Raw genomic sequence first — 26,643 nt, 5'->3', positions numbered from 1 at the left:
TTGTGTTGCAATGTGGGCATCATCATTATAATTAGCCAATTGACATATTGTGGGAAAAACTGTGAACAATTGGCATTCAAGCAACATCTTGACTATCGAAAAATCAAGCAAGCCATTGTAGTGTATAGTGGAATTGAATATCACAAATATTCCGACTTTGAAAAAAATAATATGCATCCGTATTTTCTTAAATTCCTTAACACTGACAACAGGAAGAGTGCAACAAATTTTTCTCAATTACTACGATGAAATTCTGCCCAGTTGGGTATTTTTATGCGGTACTCCGAAAGCGAAAGTGCAAAGAAAATATTTCTTCATAATGCCTCGCAGTATAATGCATTTACTAACTCAATTTCTTGGTTTGTAATTTTCGAAAATAGTTACAATAACCAAAGTGATAGGTACGAAAATATTCAAAAATCATTTGGGCATTTAAGTATACTACAAAATGCTGATTTTACAATTGCGGTTCATAAGAAAAAGTAAGTTGTGTTGTATTTTTTTAATATATTGATTGCATGTTTTCAAAATTTACAGTTGTTTCTTCGATTTATATGATATATATAAATTATGCCATCATTGTAATGATGATAAATTGCAAATTGGCTATAAGGGGAATTGGTCAGAGGAGAATGGTTTAAAGGTTAATGCGAATTATAGATTACCATTTGTTCAGCGTAGACGTAATTTTAAAAATATTCCCGTTAAAGTTGCAACTGCCGTATGTTTTGATTTATAATTTAAAACTGAAATATTGAGCACATTATTTTGTTTTTCAATTTCATAATTTTGAAGCTCCTCAACTATTCCCCTAACATAAATATGACAGTGTGTGAATATCTGAAAGACAATACCCATTATGTTCATGATGATTTCCTGCAAAGGAAAACATATCAGCTGATGGTCCTTACACAGGATGTTTATAGTTACAGGTATGTAAGGATGTGTTTTTAATTAATTATATTGTCTATATGCAAATTTTCAATTAAAGTCTGCATTTTCAAATTTATTTTTTGGGGGGAGGGTGTTGGTCGTGAATGTTCCCGCTGGTGCGATATGCATTTGTAATACTCAGAATAAATCAAATTTTAACACAAAATTGAGATCCATTTGACGAACCGAAAAAAAATTATTTTGAGGTATATACAAGTAACTTAAGGAAGTGCTCTACGAATTGTATTGCAATGCATAATATATTTATATGGATTTGGTATCCTGCTATATTGTAGTCTAGCTACAGTTCTATCTTGGTTTTTTTTCTTCTTATTTCAAACAAAAAAAAAATTAATGTAACCTCAAAAATCAGGCATTATTCTCTAATTTATTTTACCATCATTAAATTAGCTTTCAACTCAGCCTTGACAAAGATTGGGGGACATTTACGAATGGAAGTTTTAATGGTGTTCTTGGTCAACTACAAAATCAAAATATTGAATTTGCTTTACTTTCATTACGATATACAGCGGAACGTCTTAAAATATTTAGTTACACCCCAGTGATTCATATAGAACGGTAGGTAAATGTTTGCCTGTATTTGTTTATCTGTATAAATCCTTAGTAAAATAAACGTTGTCTTTATAAGATAAACAACCTTTCATTTATACCCATCACATAGAGTACGTTTCCTTTTGCGCCATCCAAAACGCCATGGCATACGCAACATCTTCTTCGAACCGTTGGCCGTGACCGTCTGGTGGCTGGTATTGGCTCTAATTGCAATCACCGGCATTATGCTGGCCATACATGTACATGCCGAATATCAAATTTATTGGGAATTGAAAATGCTACAACCGCACGAGAGTGCTGCAACAACATTGCAACAACTTGCACCCGAACATAAACTGGATTTTATTATATTGACCACATTGGAAGCGGCATTTATGCAAGGCCCATCACCTGAGCATTTTCATGCGAATTCTACACGACTGCTGTTGACCTCGGTATCTGTGTTTGCTCTACTGCTGATGCAATTCTATGCGGCATGTATTGTGAGCTCTTTGCTATCGGAAGCACCACGAACTATAACCACCCTCGAAGCGCTGTACAACAGTGGCATGGATATTGGTATGGAAAATGCTTGGTATAATTTTGAAATGTTCAAAGCATCAACGAACCGTTTTGTGAATAACATTTTCAAGTACCGCATTTGTAAGAATGGCAAACAGAATATCGTGACTTTGGAAGAGGGTATCCAACGTATTGCCAGAGGAGGTTTTGCATTGCATGTTATTCTCAATTCTGCATATCAACTTTTGGGAGGTATGTGAAAGAAATATTTTCTTGAAATGCAGCTTAAAAATTAATATATTACCTTTAAATAAATCAAATTCAAATTTTGAGGATGTCTCTGCCAAACTCGAAGCTTGTATTAAAAAGATATCAAACTTTCCCCATTTTCTTCATTTCCAGGTAAGTTGACTGAATCCCAATATTGCGAACTTCAAGAGATTGCATTCACGAATCCATTTAAAACCGGTATTGTTATGAAGAAATCAACACCACTTGCCGATTATTTGAAAGTAGCAATCTTAAAATTTCGCGAATCAGGCATTATGAAATATAATGATCTGCAATGGAAATTACCCCAAATCGATTGTGCGGCCTTGGCCAAAGACGATGTTGAAGTCGATTTGGAACATTTTGCCCCAGTTTTGGTATTTTTGGCATTTAGTATTTTGACATCGGTATGGATGTTTATATTGGAACACATTTATAAACGTGTTGAAAGGATACTCTGCATAAATTATGAAATTGTTTGTAAAACTATGCGTAAATATTTGCCTAAATAAACAGGCGGACGTTTTTTTGTTTTTGTTTGCCACAAATAATGAAGAACAGTGCAGAAGGGGAAGAGGAGTTATTAAAGTCACATCACCTTCGTTGGCATTGTAAGAATGGTAAACAATATTATTTGCCAGTTTATTATTAACATAATTAAACAAATTAAATTTTATTTGCAGGAAAACAATGAGGGTTCACGTTATAACAGCCATCAAATAATAGCTGGCAAATATTTTCTATAGGGATGTCGATGTAGAAATCTAAAAAAAAAATCATCAGCCAATTCTTTTTATATATGTTTTTTGTGTGATTTGCTTTTGGATGATGCAAATAAATGTTGTAGATGATAAAAATAGAATTATTTTCAATATTAATATCCAATAAAGACAATTGCTGATATAACCACAAAGGAACGGACCGAATACATGATATTAGGAGTCTTAAAGTCGAACGAAAATTATATTTAAATTTGAACCGATTACACATGTTATTCAAGACTAAATTTAGTTTGCTGTGCAAAATTGATCGGATTTGTCAATGGTAGGTTTATTATCTTTCATGCTCCATATTCATGAAATCGGCCGAAGGCATTTTGGAAAATAACCTTTAACGCCTAAAAGAAAATGCCACAATAAATTCCAATTTTGTGAACTTCTTGTGTGTAATTTTCAATATATAGATAAGTACACCCATGAAGTACCTAGAACATCGTTTTAAGAGCATGATCAAATTTCATTTCATTATCTTCTTTTTTAAATTATCATCAACATTATATTTTTATACTTGACGAAGTTTTGGAATTTCCAACCAATATCCCCGTTTTTTTCGACATTTCTACTGACAATTCGTAATGAAAGCATTTAAGTTTTTTTGTGTATATATTTACAAAAATACAAACAATGATTGCTGTATACTTACTTTTGTTGTTGTTGGTATTGCCATAAATAAACGCCGGCATACTTTTCTCAAGTATTTGTTTTGTGTTGATTTTTTGCAGTTGCTGCTACTGCTGCTGTTGCCTTCTCATTTATTTGTTTTGCATACAAATGAGACGGAAATTTTAACGTTTTTCCAAAGGAAACGTATAAAATATGGAGAAAAGTTACGATTGACGGCTACGTACGGATTCAAATTCATTGACACCCCCGCTCATTACCTCTGAATGTAACACTACCCAGCTTGTGTCTTTGAGGATACGCAGAAGTACGATCAAGTTAGGCCAATTGTTCATGAAAAAAATCAAAAAACAAAAACAATGGCAAAATTTAACTCTCAGAACAACAACAGCAGCTATAAACAGACGTAACCAGCAATTAAACACTTTTTTGTTGTAATTTCAATGCTGGAGCAGATTATGAAGTTGAAAAGGAAAACAAAAATGAAACTCAAGAGCAGCGGCAACAACAACAACAATAACAATACACACGAAAAATAATAAACACCAAACCGAAGTATAATGAGCCCTCATAAAAATAAAAAAATAAAAATAAATAAATAAAGGCAAAGGCAATGAGTGGCCAGTAGAACTTTTTCATTCAAATGCAAAATGTTTTAATTTAACGTTTTATTCTTATATATAGTGTCTGTTTGTTTGAATTTCGGCTAGAATGTAAAGTATCGGTCGGTCATGGGAAATATTTGTATTTTTTAATTTAAAATAATGAGGGTTACTGTATAAAGTGTTAGCAAGGAGAAATTATTAACAGTCTGTTTATTTGTTTTTTTTTGCGTAGCTTAAATTAAAAGGTAATGATATTGTGTTTATTTTTACTTAATAGTGTGGGACATTAACTCTGTGCGCATAAAATATTATAAACCGTGTGTAATAACAATAGTTGAAATATACTTTTAATATAACTCATATAAATATTCTAAACAAAAAAGGCAAATTACTATATTTTCAGATGTTACAATTAGTTTGGATATTTCATGTGTAAATTATACTTTGTGTAAATTAGACTATTAAATTTGGTCAGCGAATCATGAGTAAAATTTTAAAGAGTTTCAATATGTATTGATTTCTATACTTTGGTTAGAAAATACCTAAATGACCTTCAAAACACATGTATATCAAAAAGGGGACCTATTTTGCAAGGAGTTGAAATGCAAACGGAGATTCTTAAACCAAAAATTGTGGACGCTATGCGTATGATGTATTTATAAAATGCGCACAAATACAATTTATACGACACCGTGATATTATGTAATATATATTTTATCTACTTAATTTTTAGTTATCTACCTTGTGTCACTAACGAATATTTATTTACAATTACTGTCATATACATCAAGAATGAACTGCTAAACAATTTTTAAGAGACTATCAAAATGTCATTGCTTTTAATATTTCAAATATATATTGTGAAAATTTAGTTAAATTTCAATGCATAGTTTATTGGAATGAATACTAATTTTGAAATTTTAATTGTTTAGATTCGTAGCACAAAGATATTTGCTAATTATGTACCATCTCAATTATTTACACGCGCACACACTCACCCCCATGAAATCCAAATGAATTCAACCAGACTACCAAAACCCGGCATCCCTTCCATATTGAATTACAAATGCAATATCATATAATTGAGTTTATGAGGTTGTATTAATTCATTTATTTTTAGTTTATTTTCATATTTATTATTATTGTTGTTGGCCATTTTTTTCTTGCTTTAAATAATATAAATAATTGCATTAAATAAAATAGCAATAAACTATGATATTATTGGTATTTCACCAGCAATAAAGTATTGCAGAATTGTAATTATTAATTTATGCTTTGTTATTTTTCCAATTTGAGTTCGTGTGGGAGAATGTGTTTGTTTGCGTGTGTATGTGTGCCTATGTGCGTGAATGCGTTTGTCAAGCCGACAATAAACAACATTGTGAACGTTTTGTGAATAGTAAAATAATGCGAAAACTGAAACTCATTTTTGCCATTGCATTCCATTTCATAACGTAGGTGAACACCAGCGAAAGCTATGGCGGCATCACAAAATTCTGTCACACAATATTATCACATACACAAGCCAACCCATAGCCACCCACACATTCACGCTTATAAATATAATAATTAAATGCGTTACATGCCGCAACAGTTCACTTCCGCCTTAATAATCGGGCGAGATCATCATACCGCACATAGCAAAGAATGGCATATGTGTGTGCTTGCACGTTTGAGTGTGTGTGTGTGTAGTAATGCGTCAGTACGTGCGTAAGCGCAGGATGTAAACGTGCATCCGTTTATTGTGGATAAATATACGAATAGTAAATTTTAGTACCTTCATATATGTGCGAGTGTGTGGAATATAGTTTTGTGTCAGTTATGAGGGTGTAAAATTTAATTTTGAGTATTTTTGTAAAGGGAAATTCCATTGATATAGTGATTTTTTAAAACTTTTTTTTTGTATTATATTGGAAAACTATATATTAATTCTATGCTTTGTTTGACTAAAGAATTTGCAATGCCACGAAGTTATGCATCATCATCCGATCGAATTATATGTGCCCTATGTAACATTTGGCAATGCCTTAATGTACTACAGGTAACTCTGTTTTAAATATGGAATGTGATTCGGCACCATTATATATGCATTAAGAATAGTCAAAAGATCGAACATCTCACAACATCTTATCTATAAAAATATATACACATATTATTTGAAAATTAGTAAGCGCAGCAGTTTTGTCGGAGGGACCGACTTTATCATACCCTACACAAATACCACTGAACTCTAACATACTGCAGATCTATATTCCGAGCCTGGACAGGTCCACAGCTCCTATTTTTTACTATGATATATTTTCCGAATCATTTTTCCCAGTAGTGAACAGTTGCGCCATAAGATCAACGATCAGCGCAACATTTCCGTCATCGTGTGTCAGAATAGGTAGGCGCTATAAATATGTATGAATAGCATCCACAAAACAATAGAATTTGTCTAAATTTATTGGTCATCTACTCATCTTGGACATACTGTCACATTATCTGGTCTATGTCCATATTGTCCGATTATAATGAAAAGAGTCGAACTTGTTCCTTAGTCAGATCCCTTTTTCCTTGTAAAATCTCTTTACAATTTTAGCCTCTGGAGGGGTCATACATATATTCCAAAATAACGTTTTTGATCCTTCCTCGGCCTAAACTCGTCATAAGTGCATAATAGTGTCGTGTTTATAAAATATAAGGATAGACGGATGGAGGGACAAACATAGCTGGATCGGCTCAGCTAGTCGAGATATGATGATCGGTATACTAAAAGTTGCGGCGATACAAACTTTGGGGTCACACAAAGCTATAATACAATATAGTTTAGGGGCATTATTATACACCAAGAACTTGGAGGTCAATGAAATTTATTGTATTTCTTCAAGTTCCAGTATATAATTTATAAATGGAAGCAAAACCTCTTCGAGTAACATTACACCACCCAAAATGACTTTAGACTTATTCAAAATAAAAACCACATGTTTTTTTTTTTTTTTTGATCATTTATTTTTCAATTTCGAAATTGCCCATATCATCGAACGACTAAAAACATTTCATTTTATATGAGAATGTTTTTTTACTGCTTTTGTTAATACTGACTCTGTAATTATTATTGTTGTTGGCTGATTTTTTTGACTTGAGGATTTTTTTGTTGCTGTTGCTTGTCAAGGCAAACATTATGCATCCGCTCAACTGAACGCACGTGTACGCAGTTTACCGAAGATACATTGCCAGTTTCAAGCCGTCGTTTGTCGTGCACACGGCCATTGTTGAATGGAATGTGAATAAATAAAGGACAGCAAAGCGAGAGAGAGAGAGAGAGTGGGAACAAAAAAACGTAAACGAGAATAATAATATACTCATGACTTTTTCGCCACAACCCTGTTTCCGTTTCCGTTCATGTTTGGTTCGTTCGTGCTGGCACTGTCTGCTGGTGCAACCACAGATGCACTGCCATCTATCCATCCATACACCTACCCACCAGCTATTCTTTCATTCTGTCCATTCATTTTCAATTGCCACATAAGAGTACAACTAAATAAATTCAACAAACCAACAGACGGACGGACAGGCGAACAAACAGACAGACAACCATACAAACGGGCATCTTGATGATCAGCAGTAACCGCACAACCTCGTTCTCTATCCATATCCCGAGTAGATGTCGTTGTAGTTATATTTTATTTGGATGCGGTTTATCCAGAGTTACGTGTATGATACTATCGACAGTCGTTACCATGAATGAATGGCTGGTGTACTGGAGGGAAACAAAAACAAGGAATTGAAATCCACCACAACAATAAGACTCAGGGACACAGTCGTTACAAATAATAAAAAAAACAAAAAAAAAAAAAAAATAGGAATTCCTCATTCATTGTTGTGCGATTTCCATTCACAAAAAACAACAACAAAAAATAAAGAGTCATGTAAGATATGGATATTCCAGACTCTTTGTTATGTAGAGCTTGTGTTTGTTGTTGTTTCATTTGTTGTTAAGTATGACACAGGTTGCAATAAATAGACCATGTCTAGCTATGTTTTACATCCTTATCCGCTGTCACTAATTACCAAGCATTAAATTTTTTTCACATTTTTTCTAGTGGATGTCTCGTAATTGTATATTTCTTTATTTGTTAATTTCCCAATGCTCTTTGAATGTTTTTTTCCAGATGCAGGTGGTTGGGTTATGGTTTTGTATAGAGGAAAAAGTCGCAAAAATATTGGTGAGTTTGGAAAATATCCATGAAGAAAAATTAAACTACAAAAATGATGTCATGAATCGTTTTACTTCATCATAATCATGTTTATTGCTTAACCAGTTTATCCAACAAGAGGACTGTATCCAAATCAGGGGATTGTAAAATTCTAGAACTAGAAACTATAAATTCTTGATTTCAGTAAGATCGATTCAATTATTCATTGCACACTATTCGGTAAACACTATGCTTTCAAACCATGGCAAGAGTGTGCTCAGATATCGCAGTGGGTTAAACCACTCAGGAGTCAAAGGTGCCCTACGGTCAATTGTGTCCATGTTTTACAAATGGGATGATATGAAAAATGTCTCCCATATAATTTAACTTATATCTAAGGGGGGTCTGCATACATTGATCTGAAAGTCGACATAGACCGATATTCCCGTCCCGTCTTCGCAGCCTTGCTTCCTGTTCAATATTTCAAGCACACTTCATAACACCTAAGATCACACAGTTGGTCGATTGTTTTAAACACATATAATAAAATATTGGAATGATATAGACATATTCCTTCATGGGAAATTTTTTATTAGGGAAGAGTTTGGCTGAATTATATTAAACTGTTATTTTTTTTTAAAGAACAGTATCAAAATTGCCCATAAATAATAATGCTATTCTTATCATATCATTATGATATTCAATTCTTTAAAACAAATAGAAAAAATAAATCATTAAAATATCTATAGAAACAAACCCTTTCAGATATTTCAGTAAAATCAACAAATGAATTTAGTTTTGTTTGCATTTACAATTCTTTATCAGAAGGACTTCATTGGCTTTTTTTTTGGCAAATAGCCTAGGAAATCCAATGCAATTTTCAAAATCTTATCCTCAGAGTAGAGTGTACGTGTCCATTGTTAGTTGGTGATATTACTTTAACTACACGACTAGATTCACAGTTTTGTAGAATAATACAAAAGGAAGACCATTCCACAACCCACCCACTCATATCACCCACAAGTAACGAATCCAACGAAAATAGAATCGACAAACCGACAACAATGAAGAAAGGCTACAACCAAATAAAAAATAATAAAATGATAACGACAATGACAACGACTAGTGACTACTGAAAATGAAGCCAATGCATTCGTGACAGAGAGGAACTGATTTCATTAAATATGGAAGCAGAATTTTAAAATATCTTAAATGCAAGCAAACAATGATTGGCAAAATGTTAATTTTTGCTTCATTTCTTTGTTAGTCTTTTGAGGCAGTGATCTGGTCCAGTTGTGGACTGGTGGCAATGTTGGTTGGTTGATTGGTGTCATGACAACAATGTTTTCATTGTTTAAAAGAAATTCTCATGGCCCAGATGCATTGTTATTATATTTATATTTTATTGTTATAAAATAAAAATTAGTAGAAGAATATTTGAAGGAGGATTATACGGTTGACGTCTTCATAGGAGATCCATATAATGTTCCCAAATAATTTCACCATTTTATACCTACTAGTTGACATTATGAGATGTCAGTGTGTACCATTTAAGCCAAGTTTTTAATTTTCTCGTTACTTCCAAACACTCATTAACGCCTCGAAATATTTATATATATTCAAACAATATTTCAGTCTGTTGATATATTTTAAATGTAGATTTGAAAAAAGTGACTGGCAGTTGGCGTTCTTTATTCCTGGTGAAAAATATAACGGGGGTTACTTTAAAGGTTTTAGCCAAATTGTTCAACCGTAGTGGCTGTAAATTGGAATACTGGGTTCCTGGGAATAAAACCAAAATTGCTTAATTTCAAATATAGTAAAAAAGTAAAAGAATTTTCCAAGCAGCTTTTCGTCCTTCCAAAAGTACATTACATGGCCTAGTCAATGTAGTCGCGGCAGCTCGATGCGTTTGACTATGTCGATGTCCTCGAATATATGGTACAACTCAGGGTTCATTAGTCGACTATATTCACTATCGACGCAGATCGACCCACATATCTTCCGGAGAATTTTCTCTCAACCACTCCAAGGGCTGCTTCATCTGCTTGCGCAGGTACCAATGCTTCAGATCCATACTAGCACGGGTAATATAAGCGTCTTGTAGAGTGTGAGTTTGGTCTGGCGAGAGGTGGACTCGCTTTTGTGTTGCTTACTCAGACCATAGTAGCATTACGACACTCCTGATCGTACTATGGGTTTCCTTATTGTTGTTTTCAATTTATTGGCTTTTTAAATTATTTGGCTGAGAACAGATTTTGCATTACAATGTATGAATTATAATGAAATCTTTGATGCTTTCCTTCATGGTATTATCTTCAAAGATGAAAACAAAGCAAAATCAAATCAAATTTAAATACATATTTAAAATCTTCATGCAATAAAATCCTCTGCTCTGATATTTTACAGCAATTAATCATTTTCTTACCTTTCAATGGTCTTTTATATCAAATATAATGAAACAAGAAACCAATAATAATAAAATTAAAAACAAAAATCCGCTTTTTTTCTTTAGCTTCTTTAAACGTGTATAGCACTTAAGGATCTTGGTAATTTTAGCCAGGCTATGACTACGAACATCAATTTTTCTCCTGTGCCAGTACAGTCAAGCAGCCAACCAATAATGCAACTTAATTCTAATTGCAAACGTTTTTCATCATTCTCATTTTGTTCTGTGCTTGTTATTCTTTCTTTGAATCGAACAGAAAAAAATAAACGAAAAAGCTACTGACGAGATATTCATTCATATACTTAGTCGTATTATTACAATCAATTGTACGAAATGCTGTGTGTGATAGAGTGAGCGATGAAGAGAGTAGCAACAACTAGCTGTAATGCTTATTTCGACACGCCATCTTCGTAATTTGTTGGGATTTTCTTAGTCATATTCGTTCGAAAGAGTGTCCTTCTAGGGATGAAAATTAACAATATGTTGCAAGCAGGCAAATTTTAAGATGTTTTCATAATAGTTTACAATTTCTACATAAAATTACATTGTTTCTAACAGGATAGAATAGCAAATTTTTATAACAGGACTGAATAACTGACATCGCTATTACTTCAGGTTCCATTTGGAATGCCAATTCAATTTAATTCAAAATTAATCGTTGTTCATTAATAACACTTTCTGAATTAATTTCATTCTGCTATGAAATATGCATTAACACCTCTATCAAAAGACCGCCCATTGTCATCTTTAAAACCCACATTAATGTAGGTGTATTTTTTACTATTTTTCATATCCCATAAATGCGTATGAAACGACATAGGAAATAAAAATAAACCGACAAAAAAAAAAAAAAAAAAAACTATCAAAAAATTAAATTGAAACGTAGGAAGGAGAACATCTGCAATCTTGTAAAGCTTTTGAGTGTTTTCTTCCCTACACATACACATACATGTAAATGAAAATTTCTTTTTCCTTTAACAAGACATACATCGACACATAAGAACATTTTGTTATCCTTGGTAAAATCACCATGAAAATGATATTTAAATTTTTGTTGGCTTTTATGGCAAATTTTTCATGGTGAACATAAAATTCATGTGCAATAAGAACTTTTATGTATATATATATATATTGGGGAGAGTATACATGTGTTTATATCTTTTCACATTAAACGATGTCGAACTTCATAAACGTGTCATGAAACGCCATTAGAAATGTAATAATCGACGAATAATGTCATAATTAGCATTGCATAATTTTATGGCGAATTGTAAAGAAGAAGAAGAAAAACACAAACACCAACAAAAGAAGTGAAATGGTGTTGGTTATTAAAAAAAGCTTCAAGAGAAGTGTTTACTTTCAACAAAAAATAAATAAAAAAAAATATTTAGGTTAGAAAATATCGTTTCAAGTTTAAAAATAATGGTCGTATTTATACGTTGATCTGATACACATTTCCTCATCGATATATTAAATTTCGACCCCGAGCGTCTTTGGATCACATCTGATTTCCATAATTTAGAATCGATTTAGACATACCCCCAATCTGTATTCCGATTTGACTTAAATTTAAAGTTAAACATAATCCAATAATGATATAAGGACCGAGAATTCCATTGATGGAATCAACGTGGTAGCATATAGTCTGCACAGTCCCACCTCGCTTCACTCCTTACTAATTTCTTTTTAATTTGTACTGCTAAGGTAGGAGAATTTCATTTACAATAATATTTAATAATCTATAAACTAGGCTATACAAATTCAATGTTTAGTATCATTCACATTCATAATATTATAATTCATTCCGATGTTATTTGCTTGTTGACTTTACTCGAAACAATATCAACATTAAATATTTGTAATGGTTCATTTGAATTGTATAGAAATAGGTCTCGATAGGATGTAAACGATATTACTCTCACTAATTAGCAGCATTTGAGTGTGTCACCCTTCGTGCCACATCTCATAGCAAATATACATACATATATATATATATATGTACAATAAATATTTATTCTAATCAGTGATTGAGTGAGAGACCGAGAGTAAAATCAAAATTTAAATGCCACCATTCAAACTGTAATCCTTTGCCTACTTTAGGGATTATGGCATATCAATCATTACGCAAATTGTGGCATATACATATACACATTCCAGTTTGTTTTCATTGACATTTTTTTCTACTACAGCCCCACCCCTTCACAGTGAACCCTGACACTTGGCAATTTCTATCAATTAAGGCTCGTGGGAAGAACAATACTCATCATCTATATGTGTATATACATATTTTTTGCTACAATGGAAATCTGGTGTTTATCAATTCCTCGAGTGTTTGCTCAGCTAATGAATGCAATCTAATCGCTTACACTGTGTAACATTAGCACTTTAAATACCCCCAACGCCCACAGCACAAACACGGCGTGGATGAGTACGTGTGATGTTGTGAGTGTGTGAAAAGTGTTTGTTTGTCACATATCAAGTAACTAATATTTACATATCATTATTCATAATTTTCTATTCTAGAAAAATAAACATTTTTACAATTTGACTTTAGTCAAATTAAATTACCACCCTAGAGTCGTGATTTACCCCGTTACGCCTTGAATGTCCCCCTTGTGCTGAAATGAAAAATTGAAATGTTAGGCGTTAATGGTAGTAGAGCTAAATTTTGTGTTTTATTTCATTAGCTCAATTAAATAAAAGTGTGGGTGTATTCGTAGGGCTGTGGTTTTATACAAACATAATTTTTTCTTTTTTCAATCATTTTTCTTTTCCATTTCATAGAAAATGTTTTTATTTGGCTTTCTATTTTTATACTTAAACATTTGGCAAATATTTTTAGCGTCATCGTATGTGTGAGTGGGCTCAGGATTAAGAAATGGCAAAGAAATGAAATAAAATAAAATTCGCAGATAGAATCCTACAAAACCACTTTCTAATATTATATTTGTTTTACCGTTACCATCCTTTTCTTTTAGTGGTGAATGTGGATGTTAGGATAGGTGGATTCTATCACCATTATTGTTTTTTTCGTTGATTTCAAATAGTACATTTAGCGTTTGGCCATACGCCGTAAAATAATGACAGAAATATACAAAAAATCTAAGTAGGTAATAACATTTTATTGATACGTTTATGGGAGTATACATCACATGTTATCACTGAAAATTGTATGGAAAACCTATTATTGATTTAAAAAAAAAATTCCATATAGACATAAGAAATATATTCAATTTATATTATTTCGTCAAATAACTAAATGATACAATAATAATTACATTTGGGGAAAAAGTATTAAAATATTAGGTTGAGGAAAAATAAATTCATTATCGTCGTCGAAAATGTCGATAAAATCGGAGAAATGTTCAAAGTTGACCGGCATCTTAGCAGTCGTAACATCGCCCAGGAGTTAAAACTAGACCATGAAACTATTTGAAATCATTTACACAAAGCTGAATTCAAAAACAAGCTCCATGTTTGGCAGCCACGCCAATTAACAAAAAATGTGGCCTTGGCCAAATGGAATGTGACTGCAGATGAGAACTGGATCACATACGATAACCCTGTGCGAAAACGATTGTGGTCAAAGAGCGGTGAAGCACCTCAAACGGTAGCAATGCCAGGACTAACGGCCAGAAAGCTTCTGCTATGCATTTGGTGGGACTTGAAAGGGGTTTATTTATTATGAGTTGCTTCCAAACGCTAAATTATGATCTCTACTGTCAACAACTGGACGTTCGAAGATATCAATTGACCAGAAACGGCCAGAATGGGCCAACAAGAGAGGTGTCGTGTTCCACCAGGACAACGCTGGGCCACACACATATACAGTGACCCGCCAGAAACTTCGGGAGCTTGGTTGGAAAGTTTAAATGCATCCATCTTTCATTATATATGTGAAAATCGACTACTTGAGTTTTTTGCAAATAGAGTACAAGACTTGTACGAGAGATGTATTAAGAAATTACCTTTAAAGTGGCAAAATAATCATACAGCAAAACGGTGCATATTTGACTCAACGGAATGTCCGAATGTTGAATAAATATCCAAATGTTAAATAAAGTCCTATAGTTCATATAAAAATAATAGAGTAGTGTCGGCGGACAATGCCATACATTCCCCACTAATAAATAGTTGTTTTTTATAAAAACAACAAACTTTATAAAAACAACAAATAAAAATAATAGATTTATTATATTTATATTTCGAGGAGTTCCAAAATCAATATACTCCTCTTTACCTTATTGCTTAGAATATAAAATTTCGTCTAACAAATCTGTATTATGTTCCCATCCATTTTTTACATTTATATGTGTACGATTGTTTGTGTATTCTTAATGATTTGATATATCCCAACAAATATTTATTAGCGTGATTGATAATTTTTGATGATTCATGTATGGAAAACGTCGACGAGAAACGCCCATTATTTGGTAGTTCGTTTTGCAAACGGATACTCAACAGAAAATTGGGTTCCAATGAAATATGATGATCATGGATTTTTTTTTCCGGTGAAAAGATGTGGTTGATGTTTCCTTTCAACCCTCCCATAACAAAAAAAAAAAAAAAAAAAAAAACAGCAACTTGTCATGTACAAAGAAACCCTCAAGAATGAGATGACACATATCATTTGTGCTGTGTTGTGTTGGTCTGACTGTCAAGCTATCATGCATTCGGACACAAATCATCATCATCATCATGAACAGGAGTAGCAGCAAAGAAATGGAAAATAAAACATTTTTGTCACATTGAGTTGTGGGTTATGTTAAATGTCTAAATGTATAGAGAAAAAGAATATGAAAAAGGGGACATATCGAAAAATATTTAACAAATTATTTTTATCTGTAAAAGAATATTTTCTATTAGACTTTGGTTGTCATTGTTGATGCTTGGCTTCGCTTTCTTTCTTTGACAAATAGTTTTATGAAATATTTTCCACATTTCGAATTGTTTTTTTTTGCATTTTTCTCCTATGTTGCCATAAATTTTCCCAGAGCTTGTGGTGGATGATAGTTTTGACAAGTGTCATCGTAAGTTACATGCTGATGAAATTACTTTGATAAGAACCAACCATGCACAGAATTAGATTCTATTTTAGACTAGTTTTTCAACCGAAAGAACAGATAAAATTGTTGGCATTTAAATAGCATTGTTTGACTAATCGAATTAAAAAATAGAATTTTACTTGCAAGTGGCATATTTTCTAAAAGTATGAAATGTAATTTGTGGTTTATGATATATATATATATATATATATATTAAATTATTATGAAAGATGAGATTTTATTTTAAAATATGTAAGGAATAGGAAGAAATCGTACGGATGTTTTACAAAGCTATTCTGAGACAAAAATAAGTGTCAGTAACTAAGAATTAAGAAGTATTCCACCCCCTTTTAATTATATTGCTTTTAAAATAAAAAGTGTTTTCAGTGCCCTTTTTTCCTTTTTAATTCTAAGTATTTTTAATACTCCAAATATTGTTATTAGACATACAGATAGCCTCGCTAAAAGTCATTTTCCAAGTCCTTATTATTTAATAAATCCTCACTTAAACGGATTTTCAAATCTCCTGCTCCAAAAAAAAAAACACTTTTAAGATCCCAAAAATTCTTTATAAAATCCCTGATAAAGGTTCACAAAATATCAAGTTTCAAAAAATATCCAAAAATTATTTGGAATATTTAAACGTATACTCATTTCTCAAGGCTCCCTGAATTCGTTTAAAAATTCTTTTCCAAGACTATAAAATTTTAAGGTTTTAAAATAAAACAAAAAAAAACTTTCTAAAATTTCAGAAAATAGTCTTATAGCCCTTATCTAATGCTCCAATGCTCCAAAAATCTTGAAAAAAATGCTCAAATATATAAATTTTACAAGGCTCTATTAAAATATTACAATAAAAAATTACCCGTTTCAAGCTCTTGAACTAAGAATTGTAGGAAGTTTAATCACTTAATTTCATTCTGTTGTATGGCGTTTATGTCACTCAGTGACTAATCTATTCCCTTTCGTATAAGCGGTTATATAATAAACAACTACCAATTCATTATTTAATTGTCTATTTCTATAATCCATTTTCTCTTCCAAAAAATGCATATTGAATTGTTTACTTCGAAATTCATTTATTACCTTTAATTCGCTGCACATAGATTACCAATAAATATTTCTAAGAAAAAAAATATATTTCACAACAAACTTTTTTAACACCCCCTTCTAAAAATAGTATTTGCTTTGAGATATGTCCATAGAATTTTTGCCGCTGATTTTTTATTCTTCTTCATTTGAAAATTACTTGAACAAACTTTCGGAAACGAAATTTAAACGAGTTCTCTAATACAGCGCTTTTTGTTGGTGTTGGAAGCAATGGTCTTCGAGAAAACATCATTAATAACTGCCAATAATTGGGTAAATATTTGAAACTTCCTTACTTGTCTTTCTGTTTGTGCTTCTGTTAGTTTTCGATAATTTTTCAAATGTCTTAATATAAAAATGTACCCAAGCTCAATTGTAGCTGGCTCTAGTCGGTTCAAACAACTGAAGCTATTGCACATTGCCCCGACTGGATGCATTCCGTTCGTAGAGAAATGTTCACCTGTGAACTGTGTTGCTTAGAGTAAATTTAAATTGTTGTAATAAAGACATGACGAGGTGGGAATGCGGGTGAGGCAACAACAACAGCAACAAAAAAAGTAAAATCATTTGTTATCTTCAAAATCTTGAAGGGAAACTTTATCAAGGGTTCAAATATTGATTTTGACACCATGCTCACGCTGAAAAGCAAAATAAGGAAGTAAAAACGTTAGTTAAAAAAGAAAACGCCGTGTTTAATCTCTGCCAAGGGGAAACGATAAAATAAAACAACATCGTTTGGTGCACAAATGACGTTGTTATTTGAAACTTGTATCCGTGTTGGTAATACGAAACTATATAGCACTGGTTGTTCAATACAAACTGCTAAGATTGAGAATATTAGCAAAAGCAAACACGAAAATTTCTTCATTCTAATACTACTTCTTCGGGGGGAAAGGTGAGTTCGACACGAATTTTGCAATGATTTTTTTTAACCATACATGCAATCGTGTAATGAACTTAACTGTTAACGAAATGAAGGTCGTCATTTGGTGGTCCTTTGTACCACGAATAGCAGGCAATGACGATTGGCAAACAATTTTTAGCATAACCATTTAGAAAAGTTTTTAAGCAAACAAAACTGTTAACCAAGCTATATGACCTCATTGCATTTGATTACCTCAACCTCCACCCTGATAGAGGAGCGATGCGATTTGTTACACACACCAACACTTTTTTTTTGTTTTTTCTTTCATTTTTGTGTTCGTACACGGGACATGACCAATGCTATTGTAGAGTATTTGTATGTATTACAGTGCTTCGAAAAAAAATAATTAGTAATAATAATAGTTCTTCAATAGAACAGAAAATCTTTGGTAGAACATAAGTAGTCTATAGATCTCATATAAAATGACAGGCTTACTATAAAATTATATTATAATTCTATATTTTATCGTAGCTATTTAAGAGTCATTTCATGCTTCAGCTCTAGAATAAGGGGCCTGTAAGACTAGAGCATTCGCTATATATTTCTAGTCTACATTCCGCTTAAAAAAATGTAGGTAAGTTTACCTTATATTTTTAAGACTTTATGTTTTGAGTTGTTTTCGAAACTCTGCTGGCTCTTCAAATACAAGTGTATTTAATAACCAGTAAGCGGAGAGGATAGCCGGACGGGGCCGTTTTTTAGTTCTTCAGATAACAGTGGCCTCTAGAGCTACTAGAAAATCTGACAAGAATAAAGTTTTCTATTCATTGCACCCTCAAAATATCATCTGAACATCACCGAAAATTATAGACGTCGTGCTTGACCATAACCGGAATTTCATGTTAAATTTCAAGGCGATCAGCGCAAAATTTCCGCCTCTAGTGGGACAATACTAATACTAACCAATATTTTAACAAATAGACACCTTTACATATTTACGTATAAATTCAATATCCGAGTATATACAACAATATAATTGGTATCAATTTAAAAGTCAACCACTTCTCTTGGAAGTGGTTGACCATTAAAACTTTAAACCCAAAAACTTCTTGAGTCTATGTTCTTCAGGAGTAAATACAAGCATACATTTTTATAATTTTTTTCACACAAAAGTCTGGATCCATATGTCCCGCTTAATATTGACCGTTCTTCATCAAGCAACAGTTATGTTTATTCTTTTGACAAATTCCCTTCATGGTGTAAAATTTCGTGGTATTGTAATAATAATAATTGTATCCCCTAGAGCGACCAGAAAAACAGATACAAATAAAGTATTTGGTCCACGAATCAATAAGAATAGGGGTCTTCTTGGCGATTAGTCCATACTTTGGCCTTTATCGTGTTTACATTTTAATGGACAGATCGACTCAGCTAGTCGATCGACTCAGCTAGTCGAGATATGACGATCGGTATACTTAAAGGTGGGTCTGGGACCAATATAAACTCTTGGGACTGCACGAAGCTATAATACCTAAATAACATAGTTGTGTGGGAAATAAATACACCATTTTGCTCCAAGCCCATAAAATTCTTCATAATCCTAAAAATACCCATAAAATTATTGATCCATAAAATAGAAGACCATTTAAAAGTCGCCTATAAAATAAAATAAAATACATTCTATGGATAGTTTATTTAATGGTATACTCCTTTTGGATGTCTTAATAAATGTCTTTTGTCATATTGACTATCTACACAATTTTTAATATAAAATATCTTATTTATATATTTGCAATATTATTTCTCCCCCCAAATACTGTACCAGATTCTAGCTAGACGGTAATTCTGATTTCCTGTTTCGATTGTATTTTTGCTCAACAATTTCGACAAAAACACCAAAGAATGTTTCTCAGGTATTTTTTTCAGAATTCGTTGCAAAAAAGTTTTATCCAAGAAATAACTTTTTAAGATTTTGTTTTTCTTATTCCACATTTTATTCATTTGCTGTGTGGTAAGAAGTTGCAACAACGATTTCTTTTCTGCTAAATTGCAAATGCAGAACAAGAACAAGGAGTGATACACACGTGCCGGGTTGACGATAAACGGGGGAAGTAATGAAATGTAATCGTCAACTTAACGGGCGCCAATGCAGTGGAAATAAGTTCTTTAGTTTTCACAACTATTTTTGTTGTGCATTGCAATGCTATCGAGTGTGTATGTATATGTGCACTCATACACATATATGTATATCAACAAATTCGGATCTAACAATTTGGCTAGTTGCTATTACCTTTATTTCATTTGTTGCTATTGCTGTTGGCCATGTTGGGAGTTCGATTATGGGTTGTAAGTGATTTCATATCGATTTTGTAATAGGGTGGAAGGTATCAAAATCCCTATCTCTGCAAATAGAAATATCTTTTAAGATTTACAATGTAGGTTTTTAGGAAAACGTTACGAATATCTGGAAATCTATAAGCAAAACCACAGAATGATTAGTATCTAAAAAAATATTCAAAATGCTTTCGTTACTCCCCAATACAAAATGACTATTACTTCGACAATGACTTCTTAGGTAAATCTTCCTGTGCCTCGTGTATTCAATACCTGAATTACATAAATCTGCAGTTACTCCCCACAACCAAACACATCGATATATAGGTGCCTATATCTTCCCTTCATATTTGGACGTGTGTTCGTGTGAGTTTTACCTCCATTTGTATTGTTCGGTATGCACATCGCAAAACTCTAGACACGATAACTGATTGAATTGTTGCAACATGTTACGTGTGCTGGATTTTAAAACGTTCGCCTCTCTTACACCTTCTCCTACCTCGACATTTTTCTGCCAACAGTTTTCTTCCTCATTCAGTTTTCAATCCATTAGGGGTTTTCGGAAATTTCCTCTGTGTTCCTCTGACCCAATGTATATGTTGGCAAGGACGACAAAAAAATAAGTAAACCATAAGAAGTTGAATGAAACAACGATCGATTGGGAAAACGTTCCATAGGAAAATGAGCAACATTTGCAGTTAAAGTTGTTTTCTGCTGATTTCTTGCTATTTCGATATTGAAAGGAATCTTTTGTATTCGAAATTTTCCTTCTGAGGCAATGATTTGCACGTACATATTCGTGCTGTTCGTTTGTGTGTTCATCATACATCTGCTGCTGCTTCCTTCTTCTTATTTGCTGCAATATTTCGAAGAGCAAATCAAGACATCACCTTGAATATGGCTGAGTTGGTGGGATGAGGAGGTGTAGGTGATTCCGACTCATCTCGAACATATTACATCAATTGGATAAGTTGTCGACGTCGATACGTTGCTTGTACCATTTAATGTGTTACCCTGTCATACCCAAAGGAGTTTACAGCATTCCGTCAAATAGCAGCATTTGCAATTGTCATACAACGTGTAAGTGTCCTTGTCAATGCGAGTGATGTATGCGAACAGTTAAACAGACATTATGGGGTTTTATTAAATTTGAATGGCATCAAATTGTTCCAAATGAAGAAATTGATAATCAATTGCTAATGGAAATAATATAATAGCATGGGAACATATGTGTAGGTAAATTGAAGTTAATTTTTACATAGACAACAACAAATATATATATATATATATATTATTGGTAGGTGTACTCAACATAATTATAGTTTGTCTAGATTCATTTCTACGGTCTACTTGAAAAGTATCAATCGATTTGCGGCAGCTTTGTGACCGATCGCTGTGAATGCTGTGAATCAACGTGCTAGGAGAGCAGTGAAAAAAATTGTTTTAGATTTTTACAGCCTTTTTTGGGGTTTATATCCCGGCCTTTTTAGAGTCGATACACGAACCGACTCCATAGCAACTCCATGGAAATTTAGACTCAGATGACGGCTTATGGAAGTGAGTGCAGTAGTCAGCGCTAGTAATGTCTCTTAGGAGTTAGAATCTACTTTAAATTTAAGCTAGTCAACATCGCCAGAGAAGGTGATGTTTTCATCTTCAATCCAAAGTTTATTTATGTTTTGTCTGCAAGTTGTATTCCCTATTTTTTTTTTTGCTCCGCTACCGTCAGTCTTATCAATTGTAACAATCTTTTTGATCTATTGGATTATGCAAATTCTTTACTATTTATTTCGCAAAATATGACGTTTATTCTTATTTTGTTGTTGCTGTTTCCCCTTTCTACTGCGGGACATAGCCGTCGACAAAGTGTCATTTCAACAAATAACAATACACACAATCATCATTTGTGTCAGGACAAACAAATTTATGTGGAAAATTGCATCAAGAAACAAACGAAGCTTCAAAGAGCTTGCTGGCGCTCTTTACAGTGGTACTGCTGGTTTCTGTTGTTGTCGTCGTTGTTTGTTTTCTGTTCGTCAGAAAAAGTTATCCCTTGAGCGACAACTATATATGTGTTGGTTTGGCCGCCAAAGGATGAATACGGGAAACCGAAGTGGAACTAAAATAAAATGTTATGGAAAAAAGAGAAAACTTAAGAAAAAAAAACAAAAACAACCAACAGCAACAAAAACATAATAATGACAAGCAACTAATGGAAATTGCTAACAATTTCTTTAGCGGAAGTTTTTGAGCAGTGTTACCGGTACGTTGCGCTGCAATTCTATGGCATCGCAAATAAATGTACAGCTCTGGTGTATAACATTTTAACACCCAACCACCTGAAACTTTCTTTAGAGAATGGAATGCCAAGCGAACATTATGAGAAGGAAAATATGACTCCAAGGATGCAATAGTCGAGCGAGCCATTAAATTGGTTTTCGGAAATATAAAAATTATATTTTCACATAAATTGGTAACAAATTTTAACAGAAAATAAAAATAACTAGAAATAAATAACCGACCATATTATACCCTACAAAATTACCACGAAAATCAAACATTTTGCTCCACTTACGATATTTGCATTGTCTTGACCGATTTAGGTCAACAGCTCCTCTTTCTAACCCTGACATATTTTCCAAACCTTGTTTTCGCGAGTTGAATATTTTCGCCATAAAATAAAAATTTGGTCACTTTTGGTTTTGGTTGATTTGACCCTCGGAATATTGGCCGATCAGTATTTGGTCAGATGTCCATCACCGTGTAAAATATGTGACATTCTGCATATAACAATGGCCTCTAGAGCGATTAGAAAATCCAACAAAAATAATGTTTTCTGTTTCATGTACCCCCCTAAAAATCATCTCAATATCACCGTAAATTGTAGGTGTCATCCTTGACCATAACCTGAACTTCATGTAAAATTTCAAACCGATCAGCGCCCTCTAGTCCTCTACTGGTGTTATATTAATACTAAACAATATTATAACACAGAGACACCTTTAGATATGTGTTTACAAATTACAATGGGCAGACGGACGGACACACATATCTAGATCGGCTCAGTAAGTAGAGATATGATTATCGCTCTACTTGGGGCCACACAAAGCTATAATACCCTGACAACATAGTTGCGTAGGGTATAAGTAAAATAAAACCGACGTTTTTTGTTAGAGGGCCAAACGTTTTATACTCACCAACATGCTCAAAAACTGTTATATTGTTCTAGACTTGTATATGTGGATTATTTCATTGTAAATTGTCGGCTAGTATATCGTTGTGTTAAAATAGTCACTTAGTTCGGAAAACTATTTCTAAATTGAAAACTGCAAAGTACCGAAAATGAGCCTATGCCAAAACATGGATCTACGATTCTCTATCCAGAAAATTATTAAACTAATTATTATCTATATGCAAGTAGGATAAACATTTTCTGGGTAGACATTGCAGGTCCAGTCCGTAATGCGAATTGACAATTGTTGACTGGGTTCTATTCCGCATTCGTTACCTTCGTTACCAACAAACAATAGTTTGTTGTCCGAACAAAGAAACGACAATTGTAGCACCTCAACTGCTAACAAATGGCTTCATTTATTTATGTCTCCGTAAAGCTTTGCAATCCAACACACCAAACGAAGAAATATATATTTTAGCAATGAAAAGAAAAAAACAACAACAACAAAATAAAAATTGTCAAATGAAAGAAAACTTTTCGCGAATGCCAGCCAATCTGCTGAAGGCAAGCAATAAACATTAGCACATCTTTAATAATTTAAAACAGCAACAAAGTTGTGCTGATCGACAACATCTCCTGCTGGTTCTCACTCTTCTTCGCATTTAGCAAAAATAATTAATTGAATTAATGCAAATTGTTGAATTATTTGGAGTGTTATGCTCTTGCAATTCATGGACATGGACCATGGTGCAACTTTGATGTGTCATGGCGGGGAAACGTTATTGGCGAATGCAATTCTCTAACAAGAGAAAAAAAGTTATAAATAATTTGCATAATTTATCAATGAATAACACGCTTAAGTTGTGTAAGCTAATCAAGTGTTTTTAATGGGTTTTTCTACTTCAGAGGAAGTTGCTAAAACGCCAGACGCACAAAATAAGGATTGGCTGCCGCTCCATGCTGCCGGTCACCTTTCGAATAACTAAGTACGACAGTACTTAGGGACAACACTAAGTAATTAGTCATAACAGAGTGGTCGAGTGCATTACGAAATGTAAACAACAATGCATGTCTGTTCATGTCTATTTAGTTTGCTGTAGTTCCGTGCGATCTGCTTCCTCTACTTCTCACAGCCTCCCATTCCTTTCCATACCATTTATATGCATTTGCAAACGGTGTCTAGCCGACATCGAACAAACAGAGAGTCCAACCGGAGCAACAACAAAGCATTTCTCAAGCGGCGTCCGTCTTCCATTAATGTCATGGCAAACAAGTAACCGACTGCCGCCCTTTTGATTTGCATAGCAGAACAGGTCTCACGCCCGCATTTTAGTAGAGAGAGCGGATTTTTTTGCAATCATTCGGCAAAACACACATCTATTGTGTGCATTTACAATTTAATACATTCAAAGAATGAAAAGGTGAAAAAGTTCATTGAAATCAAAAAGGTACAGTGTACAGTGGAACCAAATTGTGTTGGTTTTATAAAAACATATTATTTTGATACTAGTTTCTTTAAAGTGTGAACCTATTTTTGTGATGAGTTCATATTTTTGAATAATAGCAAATACCATTGTATTATTATATTGATCTTTAGCAATTTAAAAATTGTCTTCCTATCTCATTCCTTCATTAAAAAATTCCTTCCTATCACATCTTCCCACTGTTCAAAACAGAACAAAAAACTAAGTGTAAATGTTATACACAGACACAAAAATGCATTTACGCACAGAGTTTTTTTTTTGTTATTTACCTCCGAAGCTTTTATAGCGTTCTTAGTCTACATTTGCTTTTGCACTCTTCACCATCCGTTTACCACATCTTCCCACCAAACGTTATTGTGTTCCAACAACAGCCACGTTAAATAGGTTCAAACAATCAAACAACCACATATACCTACTTGCCTCGTTCTAAATATGCAATCTGATATTATGCACATTCAGTCTATTCCAATCGGAGTGAGTTCAGAGCTGCATTCTGTAGTGCTCTCGAGCACCTCAAGTATTTTACTACTTTTACTTTAAAAGTTATAATCATAAATTTTACAAACAGCTCGACTTTGTTAAGCTAAACGATTTTTCCTATTTTTTATGTTTCCCTTTTCACTGATCTTCTTTGCGCTGTCCGTTTGCCAATAATGCAAACATACACACCCAGTCTGCGTAACCTGAAAGCGGTGCAAAAACGAAACACCAACTCCAACAAAATCAGGAAATAATGCATTGTAATACATAGGTGCGTAACCATTGAAACTACTCGCTGTCTATATAGCAGTGCCCGTGGTAGTTCTCTGTCTGTTTGTATCGTTGAAGGTGGTACACAACTAGAACACGGCAACAGGATGTGTAAACGGACGTATATACAACAAGCTGCACCGTTGTATGCTACTGCCGGATACCAAATGGCAAAGGCCACACACCAAAGTTGCATCGAAGAACAATTCCTTCTATGGCAGAGAAGATCTATGGGCATTCACGGTTTGCCCCGGGTTACCTTAAACAGAGATGTTGCATGTTAAAGTGCAACAGGGCGAAAAGAAGACCAACTCGACACATTTAATTTATGAAATAATTTTATTTAAAGTAAAACAAATCTCTAGTGGATCCATATTAAAAGTTTCACGAGAATAATTGATCCTGGGGAAAGTATTTTGTACGCTAAAATCTGTTAATCTGATTTAGTGTTTCAAAGAAATTAAGTTGTAGTTGAGATAAAGATTTATGTGCCTCTCTGTGTAGAAAGATGTATAGGAAATATATGTGGCGCCTTAAAATAGGCATTGTTTATTTTTAATTTTTTGAAATGTGTATTGATTTGTTATTGATCTATCAATTACCAATTGATCTATCAATTCCACAAACGGCTGGAGGTGATATGAGGTTGATGTGCCATGATTGACATAGATTTCGAATAGAATGGGGTCTTCAATGGTTCTTTAGAGGTGTTGCAAATTGAGTAACAAATTTAATATGCGAAAAGAGTTTAAATTTGTACCGAATCACTATGGGCAAGGAATTCAATTTTTTTTTTTGGAAAAAAACCATTTCAGGTAGAGCCGACAAATCGTTATACATATACCAGTACATACACCAGTAACATTGTGGGTCACAGTTTACAAGTAACACGAGGTCAAAGTCACAAATTCTTATTAATTTATAATTTATATTTGAAAAATGTTATATAACATTGAATTGCGTCAAAATATTAACCTGAAATGACGGCCAAT

General features: G+C 33.3%; 2 protein-coding genes across 2 annotated transcripts in view; one reads left to right on the top strand and one right to left on the bottom strand.

The window, feature by feature from the left end:
- Positions 1-26,643, bottom strand: part of LOC133330669 (esterase B1) — a 305,478-nt gene that overhangs the window by 139,270 nt on the left and 139,565 nt on the right. The gene's annotated exons all lie outside the window — the stretch shown is intronic.
- LOC133330665 (uncharacterized) lies at positions 823-2,789 on the top strand. Its single transcript, XM_061539076.1, has 3 exons — positions 823-932; positions 1,616-2,259; positions 2,410-2,789. Exons 1-3 carry the CDS (start codon positions 823-825, stop codon positions 2,787-2,789), a joined length of 1,134 nt encoding a protein of 377 aa, XP_061395060.1.

Source organism: Musca vetustissima, unplaced genomic scaffold (genome assembly GCF_032173495.1).
Source record: "Musca vetustissima isolate MV318-11 ecotype Yass unplaced genomic scaffold, APGP_CSIRO_Mvet_v1 utg2684, whole genome shotgun sequence".
In the NCBI taxonomy this organism is placed as follows: Eukaryota; Metazoa; Arthropoda; class Insecta; order Diptera; family Muscidae; genus Musca; species Musca vetustissima.
This window is presented reverse-complemented; position numbering and strand designations above follow the sequence as displayed.

Bases quoted from the DNA above. Each gene is read 5' to 3' on its own strand.
- LOC133330665 (XM_061539076.1), top strand. From the start codon at position 823: ATGACAGTGTGTGAATATCTGAAAGACAATACCCATTATGTTCATGAT. The intron at 933-1,615 runs GTATGTAAGGAT...CCCATCACATAG, and splicing joins CAGGATGTTTATAGTTACAG to AGTACGTTTCCTTTTGCGCC. The intron at 2,260-2,409 runs GTATGTGAAAGA...CTTCATTTCCAG, and splicing joins TGCATATCAACTTTTGGGAG to GTAAGTTGACTGAATCCCAA.